This window comes from Aphelocoma coerulescens, chromosome 1, assembly GCF_041296385.1.
Source record: "Aphelocoma coerulescens isolate FSJ_1873_10779 chromosome 1, UR_Acoe_1.0, whole genome shotgun sequence".
NCBI classification, from domain to species: domain Eukaryota; kingdom Metazoa; phylum Chordata; class Aves; order Passeriformes; family Corvidae; genus Aphelocoma; species Aphelocoma coerulescens.
The window spans coordinates 60,054,893-60,067,400 of record NC_091013.1 but is presented as its reverse complement, the minus strand read 5'-3'; the positions used below and the strand labels follow the sequence as shown (position 1 = coordinate 60,067,400).

At 40.2% G+C, this 12,508-nt stretch overlaps 1 protein-coding gene across 3 annotated transcripts in view; it reads left to right on the top strand.

Annotated features, from left to right (window-relative positions):
* Positions 1-362: 362 nt before the first annotated feature.
* Positions 363-12,508, top strand: part of PCDH17 (protocadherin 17) — an 87,334-nt gene continuing 75,188 nt past the window's right edge. For all 3 annotated transcript variants that reach the window (XM_069009519.1, XM_069009511.1, XM_069009530.1), the window contains exon 1: positions 363-2,990. In XM_069009519.1, the coding sequence (XP_068865620.1) occupies positions 363-2,990 (2,628 nt within the window). The remainder of the gene's footprint in view (positions 2,991-12,508) is intronic.

Genomic DNA, 12,508 nt, shown 5'->3' with positions numbered 1-12,508 from the left:
CTGCCGAAGTTGGACAGACGAAGTCAACTGCGAGGGGACTGCAAGCACGGCAAGCTCTTGCTGAAACGCTGCTGAAGCTGCTCCCTCCCCTCCCCCAGACCCCCCCGATTGCTCCCTCCCTCTGAGCTACATGGTCTATTTGCTGCCTCTCATCCTGTGTCTCTGCAGATGTTTTAGAGCAACAGGTTCAGGAACTTGAAATATAGGGGTGGGGAAAGAGAAGGAAAAAAAAATCAAAACCAAAAAGGAAGGGAAAAAACAGCCGTCAGAGGAGGAAGAGCACCCCCAGAGCAGGAGGCAAAGAAGACGGGGACAACCCTGGTCGCCGCTGCTACTCCTGCCGCCCCCACCCCTGCTCGGGGATGTACCTTTCCATTTGTTGCTTCTTCTTCCTCTGGGCTCCCGCCCTGTCGCTGAAGAACCTGAATTACTCGGTGCCGGAGGAGCAGGGAGCGGGCACGGTCATCGGGAACATCGGGCGCGATGCGCGGCTGGCGGCAGGCGCGGCGGGAGGCGGGATGCTGCCCGCGGAGCGTGGCGTTCCCGGTGGCGGCCCCGGCGGCGGCCGCGGCCCCAAGTCCACCTTCCGGGTGCTGGAGAATTCAGCCCCGCACCTCTTGGACGTGGACGGGGAGAGCGGGCTGCTCTACACCAAGCAGCGCATTGACCGTGAGGCGCTGTGCCGGCGCAGCACCAAGTGCCAGCTGTCCCTCGAGGTGTTTGCCAACGACCAGGAGATCTGCATGATCAAAGTGGAGATTCAGGACCTGAACGACAATGCACCATCATTCCCCTCTGACCAAGTGGACATGGACATCTCTGAAAATGCTGCACCAGGCACCCGCTTCCCCCTCACCAGCGCCCACGACCCAGACGCTGGGGACAATGGTCTGCGCACCTACCTGCTCACTCGTGATGACTACGGCCTCTTCTCCCTCGATGTGAAGTCCCGTGGTGACGGCACGAAGTTTCCGGAGCTGGTCATCCAGAAGCCATTAGACCGTGAGGAGCAGAGTCACCACACCCTGGTGCTGACGGCACTGGATGGCGGCGACCCACCACGCTCAGGCACGGTGCAGATCAATGTGCGCCTCATTGACTCCAATGACAACAGCCCCATCTTTGAGGCAGCCTCCTATGTGGTAGAGCTGCCAGAGAATGCACCACTAGGCACTGCTGTCATCGACCTCAATGCCACTGATGCTGATGAGGGTACCAACGGAGAGGTGCTCTACTCCTTCAGTGGCTATGCACCTGAGCGCGTCCGTGACCTGTTTAGCATTGACCCACAGAGCGGCCTCATCCGTGTCAAGGGCAACCTGGACTATGAGGAGAGTGGCCTCATTGAGATTGATGTCCAAGCTCGGGACCTGGGGCCCAATCCCATCCCTGCTCACTGCAAGGTCACTGTACGCCTCATCGACCGCAATGACAATGCTCCCACCATTGGCTTTGTCTCTGTTCGCCAGGGAGCTCTGAGCGAGGCCGCCCCACCAGGCACTGTCATTGCCCTGGTGCGGGTCACCGACCGTGACTCAGGCAAGAACGGGCAGCTCCAATGTCGGGTGCTGGGCGGTGGCGGCGGGCCCGGTGCCGTTCCTTTCACCCTGGAGGAGAACTATGACAACTTCTACACTGTGGTCACTGACCGACCCCTGGACCGTGAGGCACAGGACGAGTACAATGTGACCATTGTGGCACGTGATGGGGGCAATCCCCCACTTAACTCCACCAAGTCATTTTCTGTCCGGATCCTTGACGAGAACGACAACCCACCCCGCTTCAGCAAGAATCTTTATGTGTTACAGGTGCCTGAGAACAATATCCCTGGAGAGTACTTGGGCTCAGTCTTGGCCCAGGACCCTGACCTGGGCCAAAATGGGACAGTGTCTTACTCCATTCTGCCTGGGCACGTAGGAGATGTCTCTATCTACACCTATGTCTCTGTCAACCCCACAAATGGTGCTATCTATGCCCTGAGGAGCTTCAATTACGAGCAGACAAAGCACTTTGAGTTCCGCGTGCTGGCCAAAGACTCGGGTTCACCCCACCGTGAAAGCAATGCCACAGTGCGCGTCACTGTGCTCGACGTCAACGATAACGCTCCCCTCATCGTCCTGCCTGCCCTCATCAATGACACTGCTGAGCTGCAGGTGCCACGCAATGCTGGGGTGGGCTACCCCGTGGGCACCGTCCGTGCCCTGGACAGTGACTTTGGGGAGAGTGGGCGCCTCACATATGAGATTGTGGAAGGCAATGAGGAGCACCTCTTTGAGATGGACCCCACTAGCGGTGAGATACGCACCTTGCACCCCTACTGGGAGGAGCTCAGCCCTGTGGCTGAACTGGTGGTAAAAGTCAGTGACCATGGCAAGCCCAGCCTCTCTGCAGTGGCCAAGCTCATAGTCAGGGCCTTGGCGGGGCCCCTGCCCGAGGCTGGCGAGCCACAGGTGAATGGCGAGCAGCATCGGCGGCCACACTGGGACTTGTCGCTGCCACTGATTGTGACACTGAGCACTGTCTCCATCATCTTGCTGGCTGCCATGATCACTATTGCTGTGAAGTGCAAGCGAGAGAACAAGGAGATCCGCACCTATAATTGTCGCATTGCCGAGTATAGCCACCCTCAGCTGGGAGGAGGGGGAGGCAGTGGCGGGGGAGGAGGAGGCAGTGGCAGTGGAGGGGGCAAGGGCAAGAAGAAGAAGATCAGCAAGAATGACATTATGCTGGTGCCCAGTGAGGGCGAGGACAGCCGGGGTCCCCTCAATGTCATGAACGTGGTGAGCAGCCCATCTCTGGCCACCTCACCCATGTACTTTGACTACCAGACCCGCCTGCCCCTCAGCTCTCCCAGGTCTGAGGTGATGTACTTGAAGCCCGCCTCCAACAACCTGACTGTACCCCAGGGACATGTGGGCTGCCACACCAGCTTCACAGGGCAAGGGACTAACGCCAGCGAGGCTCCCCCGAGCCGGATGTCCATAATTCAGGTAGGAGACTTTTAGAATACCCTGGACCTCACTTTAGACACTGGTTTAACTTTCCCTTTTGTCTGCAGTGAAATCTGCTGTAAGGCACTACTGAAGGGACCAATACAAGTCACTAAAGAGAGGTGGACTTAATGAAAGTGGAACCAGACCATATCTGGTGGGTCTGGTTCTGCTGTCACGTTGATGTTTCCCGTGTGATTCAAAAGAAAATGCCCATTGAAACACAGACAGAGTTATGGCAGTGCCAAAGAGGTGCATGTGAGAGTGTGGGCAGGAGTTTAGCACATTTGAGGCATGCTGGGGTATTTCCCCAGAAGACTGGCAGACAGAGGTGGGCACTTCCACAGGTTTCACTTCTCTTTGGTTTGGGGTGGAGAAGAGGGAGGGCATTTCTAAAGCGGTCATATCACCTGCAGTAACTAACAGGACAGGGAAGAAACTGCACACTGAGGACATCTATTGCAACAGTGTATTATAGCCCTCCAATCTTGTATATAAGTATGAGCTATCTTTCCAAGATGTATGTTTTAAATTTTTTTAATTCCCTTCTTTAGAATATATATCCATAAACATATTTTTTTGACAGTTATCACTGGGGCCCCATTGCCTCCTCCTCTCCCCATAAACAACTAAACTTTCAGTGCTGAAAATTCTGCTTAGTTGAATAGAGAGAAAATGTATGTGGTGATTCCCTCCTACCCCCAAATGTTAACAAAACTCACATTCTGTCATAAACTAGAAAAACAACTAGTCAGATTTCCAGTAGCCTGAGTCTACATTGTTAATTGCTTTATAGTGAAAGACTTACACACTCTGTCTTCTACCGAAGCTCATTTAGAAATTACAGCTGGGCTGCATTCTGCTGCCAGTTATATCCACACTGTCCTCTACTGACTTTTGTGAATGTGAGAAATGGCAGAATTTGGACCATTGGATATAGGGTACTAATCAAAGAATGACTTAATTTTTAGCAGGTGGTTTAAAGTCCAAACTCAGAAGATTTATTTCAGAGCAGTGAACTTGCAGAGTGAAGGTGAGGGCAGAAATTGGCTCCAGTTGATTTAATTTAAAGTATTACTTCATGATTAATGCAGCTTAATGTTCAAACACTACAGGTATGTTCCAAAGTGATTTTTAACGTTCAAATTGAAAGCAGGCTCTGGATAATGACTATTAAATATATTTGAAATGTCATATCTGTTTTATCCCATGGTTCTCCTAATATGCTGTTCTGAGTCATAGGGGAATGAGCTGAGTGTATCAGAAGTGACACAGACTCATTTTGTGTACGCAGCTAGTGGGAAAGAAGTTGCACTGTAGTCACTTGATGTACCTAAAGAAGATTCATAATACCTTGGAGTTATCATACCCTGTGATCTGTGAACACCAAATGTTCTAATTGCCAGCTGTGTCTAATATTTTAAACTGAGTAGAAATGGCCATTGGTAATTGGCAGTTTAAAGAGCCAAAATTCAAGTAACCGATGACCTGTAAATGGAACATTTAAAACTGGGGAAAAGAAAAAAAAGAAAAAAAAAAAAGAAAAAAAAGACTGCCTGTACAAGGTCACAGCAAACTAATCCTCAAGCGACTATTGAGTTGTGTCACAGAAACAATTTCATTTTATGCCTATCATGAATTTGTGTTGCTATCAATTAGGTGAGTGGAGCAATACTTAAAATCTGAAATTGATTTTAACAAAAAGTGACACTTTAGGAAAGAGTTTAGGTTAGGGCACAACCAGAGATAATTTGATTTATTATTCATGCTTTAAAAAACAAATAACTTTCCATGGCACTTGTTTAAGTAATGTCAACTTTTTTTTTTTACTGTAAAATGGAGTTGTCAGAAAGCTAAAAAAAAAACTCCACATTTTTTTCCTACTGACAAGTGTAATAGTTACTAAAAGACAGAAAATTATACTTTCCTACAACCATGTAATGTCTATATAAAGCAATTAATTAATGTATTGATGCTACTGAATAGTAAAGTTTCGATTGTAGTGTAAAAGCCCTATTGAAAATATGATTCCTTCTTTTTTACAGTGTTCAGTGTATAAGATCAATCATGATTTTTTTTTCCTGAAATCTATATAAAGCTAAAAGAGGAATTTCCTCCCTTAAAGAAGTGTGTTGTGGTTTCTATAAGAGTTTTTCATTATGACAGCTATGGAAAATGTTAACTGAAACTCCTCATAACACATACTGGTATATCTAATACTGGTTTTGTTTTCCCTCAATATCTACACAGAGTGTTTCGGATGTTTGGATGGTCTAGTCAGCAGATTAGAAAACATTCAGTTTTACCTAACTAACCTGTTCAAACAGAATTATTTATACTATATTTTGTAGTTGTAGTGCCAAAACAGACACAGTATGAAACAGTGTAGTTAGTTTCTATTCAGAAAAGGCTCAGATTTAAAGTAGCTAGAGGGGAAAATTGATCCTCTTCACTGTACTTTTGCATTACTAAAATACATTTTGTATTCTCCATCTCCACATCCCTGGAGTAAATTTTATATAAAATTTGCATTTAGAATGTAGGCACTACTTTATGTCTGGTCCTGTACTTCTGCCTCATGTAAAATTTAAACTGCAGACTTAAGGAGAAATAATAAAAGATCAACCCTCTCTCTGGATCTACTATATCCTTAATCACTCCAAGAAACCTGTGTCTGCATATGTAAATTACACAGTTAGGAATCAAAGGTGTAGGCAATGGCAAAAAAAAAAGAAACAAAATCCAGCTGCTTTGTCGTCTCTTTTAGTTAGTCAATCCAGTTAAGCAGTTTTCTTCATTAGCTCAGTATGGGGGAGGTAAACAACTGTGCAAGGGTTCTCTAACAAACGTTCCCATTAGTTTTTAGAGATATATTTTTGAAACTTGATAATCTCATACTATGTAATTCATACAATGGAACTGCATTTCTTCATTCTCATTTTCTCAGCAACTGTTTAATGGCCCAATTCTCTAACAGGAACATGTTATTAAAACTTTATATATATATATATACATATATGTACATATTATATATCTATGGAGATATATATATACTAAATATTATATTATCACTTAGTATGTCCAATTTATTCTATAAATATTTAATAGTAAATAAATAATTTCTTTCTCAGAAAGAACCAAATTTTCTCACTCTTATCAGGAGTGCATAATATTTTTTTTTCCTTTTTCTTATTAGTAAGACCTAGTGAAGTCAATGGGCCTTATGATTCCCTTATTTCTCATGAATAGTGTTTTACTCTACAGATAGCCCAATTTACATCAACAAATGCCTGTGGAGTAAAGTGTTATTTAGTGACTAGGGGTTTCAGACTGACCCAAAAGGATCAGCAGTTGAATGAAATACTTCCTGATATCGGTAAGAGTGGTGTAATCTTGCCTCTCTTTAAGTGACTTCTGTTACATGCTAATCACACAATTTGACAACTTGTGTGTTTGTTCACTACTTTGTAGCATCCACCTATGTACCACAGTTGCATGTGTTACTTATATATGAATCAATGAGCTTCTTCAGTACCATAAAAATTAAATAATTTAAACCTGCATACATACATATATGCATAAAATTTTGGCTGGACAGACAAGGATGCTGTATAACCAGCTTTTATTGGTGCAAGAGACTCGAAAGTGCTTAAGACCTCTGAAAATTGACCATTTGTGATTTGATGTGCACCTGAGATTGATGTGTATTAAGAACAGTGTTTAGTAACATACTGAGAAGTTACACATCTACACTTTAGTACATTTGATTATTCTTAACTTCAGCCATCATTTTCTAAACATACTTTAGAAACAATGGTTTCAAACAAAAGTCTGTTAAAGATATTTGAATATAGGGCAGTGCTGTACAATTCTCATCACCAGAGTCAAAATTCCATGTGACCTGTGAATCACTTAAGGTCCAAACTATTAATTTTTATTGGGGACAAGGAAAGCAGGAGAAAATGGAAACTCGACATGGCTGAAAGAAGATTTCTGTTCACTCTAGACCTTAAAGACTACTGGGAAAATTCTGTTCATCTCATACTGGTGACCTACTCACCTGAATAAAAGAAAGAGAATTTTGCTTTATTTTGAAGTGCAGTCATCAGGAAAAAAAAATGTACAAACATACACATCTGTATCTCTCCTACCCAAATTCTGAGTTAATCAGTTTGCCTTTCCCTGTGTGAACAAGTCACAACTCCTTCTTGCAGGTTTCCAATAGGTAAGAGTGGATGGATAAAGGAAAACAAATATTTTCTGTACACAAGTAGGTTCCAGAAATAGGTTCCTCAAAGTGACATAACAGTAGTGTAGAAAACTATCTACAATATGCAAGTAGTGTTGATCATCCTAGAGACTGTTTATTGCTATACTTGTGCTGCAACTTGGGGAGTTTTGTGAATATATCAGGAATAAGGTGGGTGTGAATAAAAAAAGCGGTGGTCACAGCTTTTGTTAAACAGCAGCTAAAAATGAATGACTGTGCTGAAAGAAGCTCTCAAGCTGGCAATTGCTGTAACTGCTGTACCACACACTCCTGCAGCATTTTAAGATAAAGTACAGATCAGTCTTCATACTTGAGGCACATGATGTTTATGACATGTCAATAGATTAATGTCGAGTCCCAGTGCAGCTTCATCACCAGGCGTCTAGTAGTACCTAAGAAGATAGAATCTTCAAAGGAAATAAAAAAAACATGAACCATATTAGTGCTGCTCTATCTTTAAATATGCTATTTCATACTTTGAGAAACTTCTGCTCAGAAATTTCAAGATTGCAAAAAGAAACCTGCAGGTGCTGCATATAGAGAAGCAGCTTTTGTCACAGAAGTTTCACTCATCCTCAGTGATTGAAATTCCTATCTGAAACCAGAGACACAAATTTTTTATTTTTTATATCTCCTAATTCAAATGAGGAATATTATTCTCTCTTCTCACTAGAAATAGTACAAGGTAACATTTTGCATCAAGAGGATACTAGAGCTGTTCTAAACATTTGCAAGTTTGCAGGTTTGTACTCTATATACTCCAGAGATTCACAGCTGTATATTTAAGGGCTGTATCTAAAGACACTAAATTGTGAGATGAAACTTTTGAACTACCTGCCTAGGTTTCATTATGGTAGCTTTAACAGTGTTTTACAAGGCTAGATGTCTTGCAAAATAACTCCTTTGAATACTTGCATTGTGTAAATACAGTCTGCAGTTTCTTGTGCAGTCTGGTTTTGTGTTACATTGTTCTACAGCTTTAGTTTTATTCACTGGATGAAATCCATCCCAGAGATGGATTCTATGCAAGAATTTCGGGACAAAACCTTTTCTCTCCTTCCATGAAGCTTTATTTTTTTTTTTTTTGTTAAGATGCACTGCACTCTGACACAAAACACATATATTTTAGGATCAGATCTGGCAACACACCACTCACTGTGGCATCTGCACTGGCTGCTGAAATAGACAGAGGAAGCAGAATTGAACTCCTTTTTTGTGTTACATCTTTTCTGATCTTGATGTTGAGTTCCTTGCTGGTGATATTTATAGCACTATTATTTAAAAAGGATCATTCTTGATATACAGGTCCATATGAAATCTAAAGAACTTTCCAAGATGACGTGCTGTAATAGAGAAGAATAAAAATAACAGAGAAAAAGAATTTAACAGTCTAAAGTGGAATATAGATATTATGAAAAACAGTCTTTCTAGAACAGGAATTCTTGTTAACACAAAATTAAGAATAATAATGTCTATGTAGAACTTGTTGTTTTATAAAAGCATGAAACAAGTTATGCAAGATTGACTGTCACAGGTCTCAGCTGCTCTTAAAGTTGTCTGAACTTTCTACATCTTTGTGTTCACTGTCACTGCCTAAACTTAGGAAGATCCCTACAAATTTGGGCTTAACAGTGCAATGTCAGTGACTGATAAATCCTTTGAAGAGTTATCTTTCAACAACTTATTTTGTCAGGTCTCTATTATCCTTACCCATGTTGATGAAAAGGCCTGTTTTTACTCATAATTCAGTCAATAGCATAATTTTTACTTCATAATGATTTTAGTGGTTCAAGAGTGAATTGTGACTAAGACCTCTATGGAATGAAGCTACGAGTAATATGATTGGGCACTTCATTTTAAGATTTGAGGTTTTTGTGATGTTTTTTCTTACAGCATCTTTATAAACAATTGAGGAGACTGGAATTTAGATGTTTTTGTAACTAATATGTGAATTGTAACACAGAATCATAGAATGGTTTAGGTTGGGAAATACCTTTAGGATGATCAAGTCCAATGGTTAACCCAGAATAATCATGTGTACAGCTGAAAAGAAATCAGTACTCCACTGAACAAATTGCTGACCGTATGTTACCACGTTTTATATATTTTTGAAACTGAATAATACAGAATTATTGTTAAAGCTCAGCAAGTATTGTTACATGGAAAATTATCAATAGGTATGTGTGAAATATTCACAAATATTACTTGGTATTAAGAAAGCATAGATACAATCTGTTTTCTCTGATAAGACAAAATTGTTGTTATAAAAAATTCCCCCCAAGTCACAACATCTGGGTGTAAACCAGTTGGGATTTTGTTTTTAAAAAATATGGTATTTTTTTGTCTTTTTTCCACAGCATTTTTTTCTTTCTCTTCACTACCTTCCTCCCTAGGAAGCATTAACATACCAGCTAATAATTACATATATGTTTTTAAAGATCATGCTTAATTTTCCTTTCTTTTTGCTGTTTCTACAAAAGTTCAAAATGCCAAGTTTAATTAGTTTTAGGTTTTGCCATGCAAGGCACTCATTCTGCATACAAAAAGTGGATGTTTATGGGATTTTTTTTTGGGGGGGGGTTGGTTTGTTTTTCTTTCTGAAGAAAACATATGTGTTGCATGGCAGAGATCTTCAGATACTTCTTCAAACCTGAGGAGTACCTGTGTGTATGGAGAAAAGACATTTTGACACTAGTATTAAAATTTTCCAATAGGTAAAAAAAATCAGTGATGAGAACTTAAACAATGATTTGTTGACCAGAGCAGAAACACAGCTCTGTTTTTATCTTTGAAATATAGAAGCAATCCTTTGATGCCAAAAGGTCAGTGTAGAGCAGTTGGGACAAATTTTGCAGCAGATAGCCTAAGAGCTTCATGCTTTCAATTGTATGGCTACTTCAGCCGTAAGAGAAGTGCTAAAATTAATGCTAAAGGGTTCAAAAATACAGGAAACAAGTAAAACTCTCAGGGGACTGCAGGCTCTTGCCTTAATAGAAAAAAAGAGGAAAAAGAAAAGAAATAGAAAAAGGTACCAGGGAGAGTGGCAAGATGACTGGGAAAAAAAGTTCCCTGAGTTTAAGTGTTTTATTTGCTAAGTTTTTAAGGGAGCATCAAGGATATTAACTAGTCACTGCTTTTGTTGATGAGAAGAAACAGAGTAATGTGCAGCTGCCACCACTCTTCTCCAGTGTGCATTCTAAGCTCTACTAATTTATGTCATAGTGAAATTTCTGTTTTTCAGTCTGCTGTAGACATTTTTTTTTTTTTAACAGAAGATGATTCTGGATTAATTACTGTAAATCCTATGAGAAACTAAAAAAGTAAATTATTAAGCATTTTGGATAAAATACTCAGTATTAAGTACTACATTCAAGAACAAGCAAATTCTTACAGATGTCCCTGTTAATTAGAATATTAGGCAGTGCTTTAAACAACCTTCTTGAGCAGTCATATATTTTCTATCTAAATCCCAAAGGCTGCTGATACGTTTCCTTGTTAATAAGGTTACACAAGAACAATCTCTTTCTCTTACTGGTTTGCTTCCACTAGGTAGTGGTATTACCTGTACAGAAAGGATATCAGATCAATTCACCCACTTGCTTGACATGAGAAGAGATCTCTTTTTTTTTGTCTTCAAAATTCAGGAGTCCCTCTACATATAAAGATATAACTGCATAATTCCTGCCAATTATTAGTGTTATTTGTACAGATGAACAGTATAAAGATCAATTTGTATCTCACTTTGATTCAGTGAGGGTATATCTCCTTTTCCAGCGCTCAAGACAAGCAGTCCCATACTGGTCTATTTTCAATGTAATAAGTTATGAGCAATCTAGGCATGTTAAGTCCTTCAAATTAAGATATTTTTTTTTAGCCACAGACCTTTCTACTGGCTTTGTGGCACATGTATCAGATCAGAATTTCTCACATTCATAAAATGCCTTAACCCATAACAGAAAAGTTCCTAATCTCATCCTGTTCCCTGCTGGGTGGCTTTGTGTTGCAGTCTCCATGGCCTGCCAAAGGAGAACTCCAAAGGGGAAGGGAAAAGTCTTGTCGTGAGATACAAATGCATAATTTCAGATGTATGAGTGGGACTTCTAATCGATGCATTGTAGGTTCTTGCAATGATAGTCATGAAGAATTATTTTCAGAGAGTGGTTCAGACCATTTACTGATGTATGTCCGACACGTGTGCATCGCCTGTACTAGTTCTAGTGACACTGTGATTACTGGTATTTCCACTCCTTGCCCTGGAACACTTCCAGACAGTTTTATTGTACTGAACTAGCTCTTACAGTTCATTGAGCATCCAGCATAACACTGTTGAATATGATTGGTGTGTGTGCATATATTTATTTAAAAAAGCAGGCAGCTAAACTGCATAATTATGGGAAAACCAATCATAAGAATAAAAGACCATTTAAGTTAACAAGCTTCGTGATCAAAGAATAGATACAGGTTAGATAAATAAGAGTCTATATGTAACTAATCTACATAAATAATGTTTGGTCTGATTAGAGGATAGGAATATATTAAAATAAACTAAAGGTATTTAAAAAGTATTTTACTTTAGTACTTTTATAATTTCTGGTTTAATTTCATCATATTTTTAACATTTCCACTTTATCAAAAGAGCTAAGTGATAAACTACTTTTATATGCTTTTATTTTTTGATTAGCAATGTTTGCAGTGCAAAAAAAGTCTAAACTAATGCAAGTAAACAAAAGTAACCTCATAAGTTTTTATTCTTTGAATGCGTTTGTGTGTCAAAAACATAAAGCATTTTTTAATGTCTTAATTTTAAATTTTTTATGTGGCAATGTTTTTTGATTGATTTTTAATTAAAGAAAAACATTAAAGGGAACATTTAAAGGACAATTTCTTGTTTACTGTCTTTATCAGCAGAGAGCAGCCTTTGTAGTGTTTGAAAGCTGGTGCATTAAAAATCAATTTCAAGTCTTCAAAGCTGTAAACTCTTGCTTGCTTTGTAGATATATACTGTTTTTAAAATCACTGGAAGCACAGTTGACAATTGAATTAAAACAAAAGGTAAATAATGGTTTCATGAACATTTGAAGGATTTTAATGTATTTTTAATAATAGCTACAGGAATTGTTTATAGCGACAGACATGTGAATCACAATTTGTAGATTTAAATGCATAATTTGTTTCTAAAGACAGTTTTTTGTATTCTTTTATTAAGACAATTTGGTTTTAAACTTCTCTAGGTGTTCTTCTGTTGTTT